This window comes from Trichogramma pretiosum, unplaced genomic scaffold (genome assembly GCF_000599845.2).
Source record: "Trichogramma pretiosum strain Unisexual culture from Peru unplaced genomic scaffold, Tpre_2.0 scaffold39, whole genome shotgun sequence".
Lineage (NCBI taxonomy): Eukaryota > Metazoa > Arthropoda > Insecta > Hymenoptera > Trichogrammatidae > Trichogramma > Trichogramma pretiosum.
Window position 1 is genome coordinate 788,112 of NW_019640828.1, and position 15,833 is coordinate 803,944.

At 41.3% G+C, this 15,833-nt stretch overlaps 3 protein-coding genes across 3 annotated transcripts; 1 reads left to right on the forward strand and 2 right to left on the reverse strand.

The window, feature by feature from the left end:
• The first annotated feature begins 320 nt into the window (after window positions 1-320).
• Window positions 321-5,249, forward strand: LOC106659550 (low-density lipoprotein receptor-related protein 6-like). Its single transcript, XM_014382144.2, has 4 exons — window positions 321-702; window positions 772-1,247; window positions 1,742-2,072; window positions 3,733-5,249. The coding sequence occupies exons 1-4, from the start codon at window positions 465-467 to the stop codon at window positions 5,031-5,033; spliced, it is 2,346 nt and encodes a 781-aa protein (XP_014237630.1). The 5' UTR covers window positions 321-464; the 3' UTR covers window positions 5,034-5,249.
• Window positions 5,250-5,769: 520 nt separating this feature from the next.
• On the reverse strand, window positions 5,770-7,725 carry LOC106659490 (ankyrin-1-like). The gene has a single exon (XM_014382065.1). The coding sequence runs from the start codon at window positions 7,723-7,725 to the stop codon at window positions 5,770-5,772; it is 1,956 nt and encodes a 651-aa protein (XP_014237551.1).
• A 6,634-nt stretch (window positions 7,726-14,359) lies between these two features.
• LOC106659587 lies at window positions 14,360-15,607 on the reverse strand. Its single transcript, XM_014382189.1, has 2 exons — window positions 15,372-15,607; window positions 14,360-15,089 (listed from the first exon to the last, which is right to left on the reverse strand). The coding sequence occupies exons 1-2, from the start codon at window positions 15,436-15,438 to the stop codon at window positions 14,863-14,865; spliced, it is 294 nt and encodes a 97-aa protein (XP_014237675.1). The 5' UTR covers window positions 15,439-15,607; the 3' UTR covers window positions 14,360-14,862.
• Between the last annotated feature and the right edge of the window lie 226 nt (window positions 15,608-15,833).

Here is a 15,833-nt window from a genome sequence, read left to right on the forward strand (position 1 = left end):
GAGGGGGTCCAAAATTTTGGTTTTGGCACTTTTTTATCATGTACAATAACATACCAAAATTTCAGGAAAATCCGTGAACCTCGCCCGCAGGTTTATTTGAAAAATTCTGAATCTGACCCATATATGTGTATCGCCACGGACAATGTTAAAACGTTTGCGCCGCTGCTACCGAGGCGGAAATTCTTATCGGGATGAAAATATCATCGACTTTTTTTCTCTCTCTCTCTTTTTATTTTTGAATGATTATGATGTACGTATGCATCGTAATATTATGTGCGCGCCAGAATCGTCAAGATTATATTCGTACATGTATGTATCTCCATCCTCTCGGCGCATCGCGAGCAGCAGCAGCAGCAGTGTTCAGTCTAGCGCGTGGCTCCGACCCGAAAACGTTGGCAAACAAGATATAGTTTGTATACACGAATAAAAGACAGCAGTATTCAAACAACAACAATAACGACAACATGAGTCTGGGCGCGGAGGTGGACTCTTGGGACGACATCGAGGTGTCCAAGTCCGAGGACGTGCGCGACTTCAATCAGCCGCAGACGGCGCCGAGCTATCACCGAAGCGCGAAGAAGTCGTACATACCGCAGCGTGCGTACAGGAAGTACCTGACGAATCCCTGGATCGTCGGGGTCGGTGTCGCTTTACTAGCTGCGATTCTAATTTTGATAATAGTCCTCAGCACAGTGACACTGGGTATGGCAACGACGCGAGCTTTAATTATTACAAAATTTAATTTCTTAATACGTGCCTATTTTTACGCAGGCAGCGACGGTACAGAACCTTCGGAGCTGAGACCCAAGCCCGGCGGCACCATCCGCGATGGCCTGTATCTCTTTGGCAACGGTAGCCTGTGGAACGCCTGCATCAACGAGACCAACAACAACGGAGGCGAGGCTGTGCTGCGTCGCGTGCGCCAAGCCGAGGACACACCCTACGACTTCCTCGACTCGGCCACGACGATCTTCGGCGTCAACAATTCCATCCTCTCCGTGTCCAGCAACAACGATGACTCGGCCGCCGAGGTGCTGTTCCAGGACCCGAGATTCCAGCCGCAGTCGGTGGCGGTGGATCGGCTCACGGGCAAGGTCTACGCCCTGGACAAGCAGGCCGGCACTCTGCTGGTCGTAGACGTGGCCAGTCGCAATTTCACGATACTGATGTCGGATCTGCTGGCGCCCCACGAGATCGTCCTCGATCCGGCCCGAGGCGAGATGTTCGTACTGCAGTTGGCGACTTCGGTGAGTGTGCAACAACAATATTATATATTTCCTGGTAGAAATGCTGCATCAATCAATCCTTGACTTATATACAATTATTTTTACTTTACCGCTTGCAGATTTTAAGATAAAGGTATACTCGCCACCTAGCGGTGGAGGCTGAATAAGTAATAACTATCGAATCTCGAATTAGTTCAGAATTGTTAAATTCCCAAATACTTTGAACATTTAGTTGTGAAAGTACTTTTGGTCATCAAACCAATATATCTCACTGTTGAACTTTTCTACCGTGGTTTACATTTACGATACGAAAAAAAAAAAAAATTATCAATGCACTGTACACTGTCTCGTTCTTATTTATCAACGATTGCTCCAAGGCAATTGGAAAAATACGATCGAGAAGCAGCCGCTCAAGGTTCTTCCTACGTATTAATATTGCACGCGCGCGTATCTTCTTTGAAAAATTTAAAAAAATACAATATTGATAAACACGCTACAATGCTGCGCTACTGCAGATCGTTCGGGCCAACATGGACGGCAGCGCGCGTCGCAACATCGTCAGCTACATGAACATCAGCGCGCTGGCGATCGACCGGGGCCGGCAGCGGCTCTACTGGATCAACGACGACAGACAGATCCAGAGCGCCGATTATCACGGCAACGACCGGGTGACCCTCTTCACGGACCACACGAGGATCGCGAGCCTGGCCGTGCACGGGGACAGGCTCTACTGGCTGTGGCCGGCCACCGCCGGAGAATCGAGCAACAACTCGACCCTGTGGCGATGTCGGCTGTCCGCGAACGACACCTCGGCCTGTAGCGAGCACACCGTCCAGCCGATTCCAGGTAATTTATATGATTGTGGTAAAGATTTAATTAAGAAAAATTCACGAACGAATCGATTTGAATTAAACTTCATGATCTCTAGCTTCTCAGGGTTGTTCATTATCCAGATGGTAAAGATATCCTCCGGGCTACTTTACTGTCTGAAGCACTAACCACCCAGAAAAACTGAAGATTGTGATGTTTCATTTAAATCATGAAATTTAAATTTAAATCAAGTTTAATTTCGATATATCTAAATTGATTCGTAAATTAAACGCTTTCATTGCCATTCATCAATGTGATTATTATCATACTTTTTTTTCGATTAGTAGTTTTGTGGAATGAATAATTCTTTAAATAGATAAATATAAATAAAAGTAACTTTTGTTGTATATAAATTGGTTCTGATATATATCTTCAACCAATGAACGATGAAATAGTAATAGCGAAAAAAAGTAGAAATCATGTAATTTTCGAAGTAATGAGAAAATAATTATAATTGAATTTTCTCAATAAATACTATTTGTTTTAAAAATATTGTAACTTAACGGACAAATTCGAGCAATACAGTATCAAATATGTTGAAATTAAAAAAAAATTAATAATCGATTAAAATTAATAAAACACATATCATTTTTCTACAAAATTGAGTAATTGCATTGAAATCCTTGGAAAATTTTCGATTAACCACCTTACTGTTTAGTTGGATTTTTATCGATTAGGGGGGGGGGGGGGGGGGGNAAAGTACTTTAAGGGGGGGGTATAGTTAATTTTTAGTTATTTTTGCTCATTTTTGAGATTTATTTTTTGAAATCTAGTAATGAAAATGTAGTCATATCGATTTGTACACTAAAAAGCATCACTTCAAGAGTACTCAGCTAAATTTTTGTTGAAAAATATTGAAAAATGAGCCTGGGGCAACGGTTTGAAGAAAACACGTCGAAAAATGCGGTGTACACGATGACTCGTCGCAGAATCATCAGAAACAAGCCTAATGACATTTTTTTATTAGTTTAGAGGATTCTAAAGGTACTGACGTCGAGTTTTTGAAAATATTTTTATTATTGAAAATTTGGCGTGACTTTGAAGTTGAAAAAATGAGAAAAAATCGAAAAAGTGCACTTTTTTTCGGAAAATTGTTAAAAAAAAATGAAAATTTTCCCAAAATGAAAATATCTCGACGTCACTACCTAGTAAAATAGTTAATAAATAACGGTGTAAAATTTCAAAAAGATCGGTCAATAAGTTTTTGAGATGCTGTACACCGTCTTTGAAAATGCTATTGTTCAGGAAACGCGTTTAAAGATTTTGAGGTCCAGTCCTTCTTCCTTTTAGCACGAGCATTAAAATGGCCATATCTTGGTTAATTTTGCTCCGATTGGCTTACAATTTTAACTGAATACTCTTGAATGTATATAGAATCGAATAAGACAGTAAAAAAAATATCGACAATTTTTGCGAAAAATACTATACCCCCCCCCTTAAAATCAATTGGATGTATAATTTTTCAAATCCCAACGCTCGCACTGCTGTGTAATTTACATTGGCTCACTCTGAAAAAAAAAATCCTATAGGTAGATCTATAGCAAAAATGGACAACAGAAAAATATATATTGCTGCATTTATCCTTGATATTTCATTCAGAAAAACCAAAACAAAAAATGATTATTGATCTTTCCAGGCCTAAGCAACGTCACGTCCATCCGGTCGTTCTCGTCTCCTCCCTCCAGCACCAACGCCAGCAGCAATCATCCCTGCTCCGTGCAAAACGGCGGCTGTCAGCAACTCTGTCTTCTATCGTCACCGAGCCGGGCCGGCCGTAGCTGCGGCTGCTACCTGGGCCATCGTCAGAAATCCCAGGACTCGCGCGGCTGCGAGCCCGCCGACGTGTTCCTCCTCTACGTGGCCAACTCGTACGCCCGTGCCCAACTGGCCGAGGAGAGCTTCGGCTGGGCAGGCGTCGACGTTATACTGCCCACGAAATTGAGCCTACGGCCGCTCCAGCGCAAGAGCGTGCTCGACTTCGAGTACGACTGGTTCAACGATGCGCTGTACTTCAGCGACGACTCCAACATCTACGCGACGAGTCTCAGGGGCTGGAGCGAGCAGAGGACTTTGTTGACGGTGGCGAGCGGCTACTACTACGAGGACATGGCCTACGACTGGGTGTCGGGCAACGTCTACTACACCGAGGCGTCGCTGAGTCCGGGCAACAAGCACCGACTGATGATGTTCAGCGAGCGCAATCCGCGCGATTATCGGCGCACCGTGGCGAGCTTCAACTACTACGACGAGTTCGGCGTGAAGGGCGCCCCGTACTCGACGCTGATGGACTCGATACGCGGCGTGCTGTACTTCTCGGCGGCGGACACGAGCGGACGCGACCGCGTGCGCAACATCTACGAGCTGGCGGAGAACGGCACGAGGCTGGACGGCCGGCTCACGGCCAAGTACGTGCACGAGCATCGCATCCTGGCGCTGGACCAGTCGGCCGGCCGCATCTACTGGATCTGGGAGGCGGAGCGGAATCGGGCCACGCTGAAGTGGACGGAGACCCGGGAGCCGGGCGTGGTGACGCGCCGACTCGACGTGGACGTGGACGAGCCGCTGCGCAGCGTCGGGGTGCAGGGCGACTGGCTCTACCTCGGCACGGCGCGCAAGATCAGCCGCGTGAACAAGGACACGGCCGAGGACGCCGAGCGTCTGGTGCCGCGCTACGTCGAGCGCGCCGGACTGATCATCAGCGGCGGTCCGTACGAGAGATCGAGCCAGGACATCGACGGTTTTCGCGTGATCGACGTGTCGAGGTCGTTCGCCGGCCAGGCCGAATTTTTGAGGGACATCTGCGCCGAGTCGAGGTGCCAGCAGATCTGTTACGCGGGCGACAGGTCGCAGGATCTCCAGGCGATGACCAAGCTGACGGAGCCGAGCTGCGACTGCGCGGATAATCTGAGACTGAGCGAGGACGGAGCTTGCTTTTGAGGAGCAGCTGGCGGTGGTGGTGCTGCTGCGTTGTGTGTATATATTTTTTGTCGGTAGATCGTAAGAATAATAAAAAAGAAAAGAAATATATATTTTTGGGATGTTGCATTTTATTTTTCAAAATCTTTACAAATTATGGTAATTTGAATGTAATCGTTACGCACGATATTCTTTATGATTGATTGTCGGATAAAGTATAATAAATTACTTTTTAATTAACTTAGAATTTTAAAAGATCAATAGAAAAAATGATAGTATATAATAAAATATTTAAATTAATTTGAATTACATAGTAACTATGATTGTTTTATAAATGATAATTTTTCAATTAATCTCACCGATTAGTAGATTAGATAATTAATAGAGATTTTTGACAATCAAACATATACTTTGATGTTCATTTATTTAGTGTACCGTGTGTCTCTTGAAACTTTGCTTATGTGCGATTATCTTTCCGCGCGTCTCGCATGCGTGGGTGATGCCGTCTGTAGGCGAGTACATTCCGAATTCTCTATAGTTCGATTTCTAATCGAGGCTTTTCATTTTCATTAATTTTAATGGTGTAAATATGAGAAAAGTCATTTGGGTTGAATTTTATTTTTTTTTTTGTGTTTGTGTAATCATTTTAACAATTTTTTTTAAATAATCGACAAAAAAATTTTTATTTAAATTACATAGAAAATGTGCAAACATTAAATAACATCAGAATAAAATGAAACCTTACTAATAGCATATGTTATTTTTTAAATTTTTTTGGAGCTCTCTCCACGCTTCCTTCGCTCTGACATTCCATCATACTTGTTGAATTTTTCTTACGCTCCTCGTCATTTTGTCTATCAGCCACCAAACAAATATTATATAAATCTTGGTTTGTCAGCTCCTCGATGATCATGTCACAGCAGAGAATCGGCAGTCGATAGTGTATCAGTTTCCAGAAAGGATCCAGTGTCCAACGTTGAAAAAATCTTCTCAACATTTTCTCGCACAGATGCGCGATACAAGCCCTTGCCTTGTTGCTTTTTGTGAGCCACCAACTATTCGTCCATTTCCGAATGTTTGGCTCGTCCGTATGCGTGAGTCGTTTCACCAACTCTCTGGGTTGCAGCCGAATCAAGTCGTAGAGGGACAGACCCGAGCGTATCATTGATTTTTTCGCCTCGATCGCGAACTCCTCGTCGTCGTACCAATATTCGGGGCGATTCGTCGCCGACTTCGCGACGAATCCGTACTTGGCGAATAATTTCATGAGCGTCCAGGCGTCGCTTCGATCCAGCTCGTAGCCTCTCTTCTCGAGATGTTCGAGGCAGGCCACGAAGCCGGACGACAGATTCAATTTATCGAGGAGAAATTCTACTTTAGATACGTACCGCCATTTGAATCTGGCATCGATGGAGCTCTCGGAGGGAAAAACGAAGTTGGACAGATCGGCGCCGCGATCCAAGAGTAAACCGACCTGATTCGGCTTGAGATTCGCCACGGCCAATTGTAGCGGTGTCAGGCCTAGCTTGTCTACGGCGTCGACCTGCACCGTCGCTCGACCGACCTCGTCGACGATCTCGAAGAACAGCTTCATCGAATCGTCGTCTTTTTTTAGCCGCGAAATGACGTGCAAAGCAGTCGATCCCTCGTCGTCGGCCAAATTTGGGCTGGCGCCTCTTCGCAGCAGCAATCGTGAGTGTCCATGACCGCAGTCCAGAGCGTAGTGCAGCGGTGTCTTGCCCCGCTCGTCCACGGCGTCGATCAGCACCGTCCGCCCAAGAGCGTCGATAATCGCAAAGAACAGCTCCGCCAAGTTATCGTGATGCTTCTTCTCGTAAACGATATGCAGAGGAGTCAGTCCTCTCTCGTTCGGCAGATTCGGACTGGCGCCTTTCGTCAGCAGCAATTCGACTGCCCTCTCGTCGCCGCGAGAAAGAGCCAAATGCAGCAGTGCGTCGCCTTCCTTGTCCCGGGCGTCGATGATCGGCACCAGATGATGTTTTTCATCGGCGATACGAAGCAATCCAGTCGCACGGGAATCATCGATGTAACTCTGCGGCGCAAACATCCTTTGCAGCGCATTGGATCCCGTCGCGTTGACTATCCTCGGATCCGCGCCATTCGTCAGAAGCAGTTCGGCCACTTCTGTTTGGTTATTTTTCACGGCCACGTGAAGCGGCGAATCGCCCGATCTGCGCTCGATACAGTCGAGATCGTGGCCGAGCTCGATGAATCTCTCGACGACCTGCACGCAGTCGGACATGCAGGCCACGTGCAGGTGAGTGAGGTTAAACTCGTCGGCGTGGTTCACGACGAAATTGTCGTAAATTTTAAAGAGCTCGCGAAGCAAGCTATAATTTTTGTAATTGGCGGGGCGTCTAGCCGCGCGATGCAACGGCGTGGTGCGATGTCGCGAGGATGACGACTCGCCGGGCTCGTCTTTGTAGCCGGTCTTGATTACGAACTTGACGAGTGGAACTAGATTATTGTAGTAATCATCATTCGTCTGCACGGACCCGATGGTCTCCGAGAGAAGCAAGTCGATATCCTCGGTTCGAAAGATATCTCGGAGATCCGGAAGTTGGCCTTTCCATTTTCTGATCAATGGATAAAGTTCGTGAAGAAATTTTCGTCGCTCTGGTTTGTACTCCCAATTGACACTGCCTCGCAAAATTTTCAATTTTTTCAAGCACTCTTGGTCGTTTTCAGCCATACTGCTACATACGCACTCGCGCACCGATAAAACAAATTACGAAATTCAAATTTTTTTTCTCTTTCACAAAAATAACTCTCCACACGGTCCGAGCGATCTTACTCTGACTACACGTGTTATTACACTGCGCCGTATTACTATACCTGCGTGAGTAACACGTTGGCCGAACTAAAAAAGTACAGTAGTCAAAGCGGTTAGAAAGTTGCGCGCGCATCACGGTCCGCGACGGTCAGAAAAAAAATATTTGAATTTTTTATTCTCGCTCGCGTTTAGCCGTTCATAAGTTTTTTTTTGTAAATTATTATAATTTTATATTACAAATTTTATTGTAAATAGATACAAATGCGTGCTCAGCAAGACTTTTTAATTTGTACATATTTTTGAAGTAGTTCAGGCGCCCATGTTGCCAAAAACTCATTCCGATTATAAGATTAAACCATGCTTCGACTTATACGATTAATTTTACTTTGTCACTTGCAGATTTAAAGATAATGGCACGTCGCCATCTGGTGTCAGAGGTTGCCTTTAAGTACGGTTATATTTTAGTACATTTTTCGTTAATGGAAGGATAAAATTGAAACTCAAGTAGCATAATAATTTTATTTTTTGCTTCCTCATCGAGGAAGCTCGGTGATGGGTCCAACATTTACTTTTGTGTCTCGTAAATTTTGATTACAAATTTGTAAACTATACAGAATTTCTGAATGATGTAAGTGTGTATGTAGAATAAGTTTTTTCGAAAACGGGACGGTAAATCTTACTGAAATAATCTTATATCAATCTGTTTAATATTTCAAAACTTATTACGATTTTTCACATTTTTTTTACTAACAGTCGCAATGTCTTTATAACATTTTTTAGCATTAATTTTGAAAAATGAGCAGCTAAGCTTTAATTCAAGATCAAAAACGTTAGGATTCATAGATTATTTTAAAAATTGTATCGTGAAGAAGAAATCTCAGTTTTTTTTTTCACAGGGTTTAAAATTATGAACAATCAGTATCTTTCAAAAAGAAATTTACGATTTTTAAAAATAATTTATTTATCGGCATGCGAAGCGCATAGTGTTAGAGATAGGATGAATAAAATATTTCATAAGTTAGTTCAATAGAACAGTAAAAAGAGCCTGTTGTAGAGCTTTCTTGCGTACATCACTGCAAAAGAGTCTCGACGTATTATAACGCTTTATTCCCCGCAATTGATTTATTTCATATTTTATTAGTTTCACAAATGATTATTCAAAATTTGTACCCAGAGAGTTTGAATAATTTTTATACATTGAATACTAAGAGAATTTTTTTATAAAAAATTTACAGGGGTGAAATTAAAATGTAAAAAGATCGCTGGTCATCAATTCTTATGTAAATAAAGTACACCGATAAATCGCTTTAAAATGTCAACTCAATTATCATTACGCACTGCACGATTGCGTATAGAAACAATTATATGTCGAGTTAACCACGAAAACAATGAGTCCTCGTTTACATCGTTACATCGGAATCGTCGCGCATTCGCAGCTCGCATTCAAATAATCGCGAACGCATTGAAAAAAAAAAAAAAAACATAATGTTTCAAAAATGCGTTTATTATTGAGTAATATTTCGCGAGCGATAGTATCGACGTACACGTACATATATCGCTCGCTCGTCGCGATAGATAGATAGACCTTATATGTCTCTATTTACCTTTCTTCCTTTATACATCTTCGTACAATATCGCTTTTTGGAGTTTACGCGCAGCTATTCACACACACAAGTATATGTATCTCATCCACGTGTGTGTGTGCGTGTGTATGTGTGTGTATATAGAATATTATATAGAAGACACGCGGCAATTCGTAGCTCGAGGGCTCGACGACGAAGACGTCCGTTCGCGCGCGCGCGCGACGCGATACACATACACCGACGTGTGTGCAGTGCACAATGGTCGACTGTTACTATTACGAAGGACATTGTCGCGCGCCTCGTCGATGTATATATATATATTGGCCTATATATGTAAATGTGTGTATGTGTGTACGTACGCGTCCGTCTTCTTCGATAACCAATATCTAACTCGAATAAAAAATAAAAAGAAAGAAAGAACTATATCGCGAATATTCTCACACGTGCTCGCCTCGAGATTTCCCTTTATTTCTGACTTCCTCTCTACACTGCTGCTGTCCATCAAAACTTGTATCAATATACCCACTTTTCTTCGCTGAGATAAAAACGAGATGTTTTGTACGCGCGAGGATATTTTTTTCTTCTCTTTCTTTCTTTCTCGCGTCCTCCCCCAAAAAAAAAAGAACGAGCTAGAGATCTATATTATGGTATGGCGTAGGTGTGTGGGTGTATGCATACACAGATACGCACGTATAGATATGAACTTGGCATGCATTGCATGTCAAAAGAGGTCATGCCTCGAATACGAAGCTTTATACAGTAGCAGCAGTAGCAGCAGCAGCACACAAATATATGTATGTATATAAAGGGAAAGGCGTGAATCAAAACGGAAAAGGACTGATCCGATCGATTGTGTAAAAGGGCACACACACACGCATACACACGAATACAAAAAAGAGCCCCGTACCTATTGACGAGCTCTTCTATATATACTATGCATACAGTATATAGTATACGAGAGAACGTGTCAACGATTTCGCCCAAAGCCAACGCACCACCACCCACTGAATACATACACACACACACACACACACACACACAAACGTCATATTATTATTTGGCATGCAAAAGCAAATGCTCTATCTGTGTTATTTCGTTTTCGTATACATATATATATAATAATATATAATACACAACACGCGTCGCGCGCACAAGTGAAAAGTTATTATTCGCTCCATTGTGAGGCATTAACGAGGCGCTTATATTGCATTTATACGGACTACTACTACCACCACCACCACCACTATTGCTGCTGCTGCTTCTGTATACACGGATGAAAAGATGTGTAATCATGAGCGAGCGCATTGGGCGCGCATTTGACATTTGTTTTGCTTTATGCGCGGCGCCGCAGGGAATTAAATTTCGTCAATTTAGATTTCCATCGGTTGGCTGCTGCTGCTGCTATACCCCCTTATCTATAAATACTTTTATTTCTTTTTCTACTTTTTTTTATTTCTTTCGTTTTTTTTTCTCCGAGAGAGATAAGATCAAACGCGATTCATAATCAATTCCGCGTGCTTTGTCGGGCTTTGATACAAATTACTTGTACGCAAGTAACTGCATACGAGCACGCGCCCAAAGGGGGGTCACCAAAAAAGGCCGCGCACACGCAAAGATATATATACACAGAGCGGGTAAAGGATTTGGATATTATTGAGAGCCAGCGCGGCGGCATAATCCACTCGATGACCGACCGGCAGTTCGGGGTAGTTCGACGGTAAAAAAAGAAAAAAAAAAGCAAAAGCTCAGCTCTCTCTTCTCGCTCGCGCGTGTCCTCTCAGCTTTCTTCTTTTGCGCACACATACACACGCGCGCGCGGGGGCCTTTTGTGCAGCCGCTTTTGTCGGACTAATACGATCCAATTCAGGACTTTCCTTTTGCCGCCTTTTCTTCCGCGTATATACTGTATACTATACTACACAATCATATAGTGGCTATCAGAATTCTTAAATCCTGTTTTACTCTCGTCATTGTCCGTGCGGACGAGAGAGCTTTTTTACGCGTTCTCTTTCTCTCTCTCTCTCTCTTGCTTCGCTTTTGAAAGCTGTACCCGCGTGAGCTCTGCTGCTGTTTTTTTTTGTAATCGCGAAGTGAAATAAAAAAAAAGAAGATGGGTAACGAGTTTCGTTTGCGGATCGATACTCGCTGGGGTTGTTCCGACGATGCGGAGCTTTTCGATTGAAGATATACTTGCGAGTTAATATTTGCTTTACCTTGTCTTGAGCAAGAGTTTCTGTATTATCGACGTAGAATACGATCGTTCAACACGGTATATTATACTCTTATTTAAAACATTTTCAACACGAACGAGATTTGTTTGAAATATCGAAGATATTTTTACAGTTATTGAAGATTCAAAGTTGTAACTGTTTATCATCTGGTCGATTTGCAGAGCTGTCGATTTTATATACCTTACCATGATAATTTGGTGAAATAGAGACTCCTATAACATCTTGCTTTTGAATCAAGTTTATAGCGTTTATTATTCTGATCTTTTCCTTTTTTGAATATTTGTCAATTTCATCCTTGTTTTATTTTATTTATTTATTTTTTCGGATAAATTAAAATCTTTTTCTTGTTGAATCTCACTTACCACTTCAAAGAAAACAGCCCATAAATGCAGATATTCATTGATCTCTTTTTTAAGGAAACGATTTTTCAATGATAAATCTACATTAGTTTCCGTCATTTAAGATATGTGGCATTTCACGTCAACTCTCCCAGTGTCGCGCGGCGCGGCAGAATCAAGTCAAATAAGTAAATTTGTGAATCACTGTAAAAGTACTAAAATGCACTTAGAGAAAAAAACGAATACATGATTTCGATGAGAAATTGCCTCGGCTTTCCGATGGTGAGGTCAGATTTTCTGAAATTTTCCGCTTTACCCGGGAAAATCGATGGGAAAACTTTAAAGTCGATTATCTCAAAAACTTCATTTTTAAGATTTTTTCAATAGTCTAGATCGAAATGTCACGAAAATTTTTTTTGCATGCCCAGCTGCCCGCGCGCGCGAAAATGCCACGTTTTTTCTTCTTTTTCTCGCTATATCACACTAAAATCAAAAAACGCCTCTCTCGAAAATGTCTAAATAGATGGGAAAATTTCCTGATCTTTCGATCTGGACTATTTAAAAAAATCTTAAAAATGAAGTTTTTGAAATAATCGACTTTAAAGTTTTTCCATCGATTTTCCCGGGTAAAGCGGAAAATTTTGGAAAATCTGACCTCACCATCGGAAAGCCGAGGCAATTTCCCATCGAAATTATGTGTTCGTTTTTTTCTCCAGGTGTATTTTAGTACTTTTACAGCGATTTACAAATTTAGTGATTTGACTTAATTCTGCCGCGCCGCGCAGCACTGGGAGAGTTGACGTGAAGCGTCAAAGGACTCCAGTATATCATTTAGTGTATTTAAAATGTTTCTAATGTTACTAATCTTTACCTATTCTGTAGTGGGTTTGTCAAAATGGGTCTACGAGGCATCTAGCGGCGAAAATTGATACTCGGTAATAAATGCAACGAGTATTACACGCAGTAACATATATATTATAAATTAAAGTTGATAGATGATCAAATTAAAATACTTATTGTTATTAATAATTATTGCGATACGTGAAGAATACAAGTAGTAAGATTAACTCCAAGTACGATTATCATGAGCAACAAAATTAAAGTTTTACTAAATTATAGGAACATTCTATAAATCGTATACAATCTTTATTGATCGTCAGCAAACTTTTACATGAAAAACTATATTCAAGTTCAATTTCTTCTTTATTTGCCTATACAAAATAACTCTTCCGAAGCGAAATCGTCAACAATTTCCGACTCTGAAAATAGAATTTTGCTATTACCACGCAAAGAGTTTTTTTAACAATTATTGGTTTAAAAAAACCACTATAAAATATACTTCGGTCGAAAAATGAATTGAGTAAAAATAGATTCAAATATCTTACGATATTAATTCTCGAGTGCGAAATTGAAAAAAGATATGAAGTCGCTCTCGCAATCTATGCAATGATTCTTGCCAAAAAAGATGGAACTCTCTACAACATTAAAAAAAGAGTTTTTGTATGTATCTGTTTTATCAACACCTATGCGACAAAAACTTTCTCAATTTCAGCAAATCATCGTAATTTCTCTGGAAAATCGTATCGTAATCCATGATAATGAAGGGAGCTTTTCTTTCAGCGATTTATTTCCATTAATGAGCTTCGAGTCATTGCACCTTACCCAATCGTTTGATATCATAAGGCTCAGTGATGAAGGTCTTCGTGGGAAACTGATGCGTTTTGACGCATCGATCACATGGATACAATTATAGACTACAAGTTAGTATAATGAAATCTGCTGTCACCTGTTATCTCATCCGATATTATGCATTTTTTTAATGACAGTTTTCTGTTTCATTGTAGTTCAATAGCTTCAAAGATTGCAAAAAATCCCTTACAATCCAAAAGTGTGAACACAGACTATTAAATCATCGTCAAATTAATAACTTATTTATATAATAAATTTAAAAAAAATAATTGAAATTATTATGCAGCACTTTCAGCAATTCAGAGTAAGTATAACAATGTTATACTCTTATACTATAACATAGTCCCCATATGATGATATTGTTAATTAAACATAATGGTTTTCCATTTTTTCACTTTGGCTCGATTATTTTTGTATAGATCGTCATTAGCCTCATCTTGATGTCTTCTTCGCAATTCACATTTCCTACCCAAGCAACAAAAGAATTGACGATGAAAACGTTTTAAACTTTTTGAGCCTTTCAGAATTGGAATTTCTGTTTTGAAACTTTTGGTGTTTCAGCGAAGATCCATCTCAGATAATTACATAAACTGATGCAAAAATGTTCAGCCGGTAACTCAGAGTAATTTGAATATTTAACTGTTTCTTCGTAGTGTCTGATGTGTCAAAATTTGTCATTAAAAATTAAAACAGGTAAAATAAAGAAAAAGAATATAAATGAAACGGTTTATTCGCACAAACGTACAGTGTAGCGTTGGTAAAAATATATTAACTTATAATACTATGGTCAATTTTCAATTTATCATAAGCTTTTTTGTATTATTAAAAACTCAAACGAATCTTATTCAGCACAAATGGATGTGCACGCTCGCGAAGCGACAGCGACTTTTTAGCGTGAAACTTGAGACTCGTGAAATTGATGATGTGTGTACGTACGTCAGATTTTTCGATGAATCGAAATTGTGCATCGGAATACCTTTCGACAGACGGACAAAAAAAAAAAAGTTTTTTCTCTTTTTACATTACATCAGCGTCATACACATCGATTCGACCGAGATCGAGATAGACAATTGGTACGCACGATATATAAAATCGAATCAAACGAATCAAACGAATAAATAAATAGTACAACTAACGTGACTAATGGTAATGTAATCGAGAGCAAATATTATTTATATATGTGTGACATTGATGCGTATGTATGCGTGCTCGGCTTCAGCCGCTCTTGTCTTGTTCTCCTTTGGCTTTCTCCGCCGCCGCCGCAGACGAGGAGGAAGAAGAAGAGGGTATCGCACCGACCAGCTCTATGTTACACGAGCAGACTCCATTGCTGCACGACGCTATCAAGTTGCGATTCTCGAACGTCTGCTTGAAGATCTCCGACATCTCTTGGCATGTGCTTTTGAAGTCGTCGCTGCATTCCGACAGCTCGCTGCACGTCTCTGCGCATACGGAAAAAATAATGAAAACTAAATTTTCTCGAAGTTTCTTATATACGAGATCGATTGATTTTTCAAAACAAATCACGACGTAAAAGTGATATATAAGCGTCCACTTGACTCTTTAATCGGTATATCGCGATCTTTATACGTCGACGAGACAATGTATAATGTGGGACATGTTTGACTCGTGTACATAATATAATAATAACAAGCACTCGAGATGAGATTATCCGATATATATTCGACGCGATTAATTATTATTATATATAATAAAAAACTCACCGAGAGCCGCCGAAATCGACGCCACCGCCAGGGCGAAAATAAACAACAAACCGCACAGACCTCGCATCGCTGCACGTACTGCAAAAAACTCTGAAACTCGCCGGTTCAGAAACTGACCGCCTGCTTCCGCGCACAATTATATATAGCTCGTATAGTGCTGCACAACCGACGACGGACGGATCTGCTGTGATGCTGCTGTGTGCGTGTGTGCTCGTGTCTCGACGCTCGGCCTGCAACTGCATGCCGATCCGTCATGTTGTCACATTTCTTATCCGCGCGAGCGTGTTTTATATTTAAAGTAAGGGAAGTGTCTCTCTCTCTCTCTCTCTCTGTCTCGTTCTTTCGTGCATTCGGCGCTGCTGCTGCTTTTCCATGTGGATGATAAGGTGGCAATCTGGCCGCGGGTCTGTTTACACGACCCTTTGCAATCGACACGTTCATTAATACATAGTTTATATTTTA

Coding starts and splice junctions, on each gene's coding strand:
- LOC106659550 (XM_014382144.2), top strand. CDS start 465: ATGAGTCTGGGCGCGGAGGTGGACTCTTGGGACGACATCGAGGTGTCC. Junction 703..771: donor CCTCAGCACAGTGACACTGG/GTATGGCAACGA, acceptor ATTTTTACGCAG/GCAGCGACGGTACAGAACCT. Junction 2,073..3,732: donor CACCGTCCAGCCGATTCCAG/GTAATTTATATG, acceptor TGATCTTTCCAG/GCCTAAGCAACGTCACGTCC.
- LOC106659490 (XM_014382065.1), bottom strand. CDS start 7,725: ATGGCTGAAAACGACCAAGAGTGCTTGAAAAAATTGAAAATTTTGCGA.
- LOC106659587 (XM_014382189.1), bottom strand. CDS start 15,438: ATGCGAGGTCTGTGCGGTTTGTTGTTTATTTTCGCCCTGGCGGTGGCG. Junction 15,090..15,371: donor GTCGATTTCGGCGGCTCTCG/GTGAGTTTTTTA, acceptor CCGTATGCGCAG/AGACGTGCAGCGAGCTGTCG.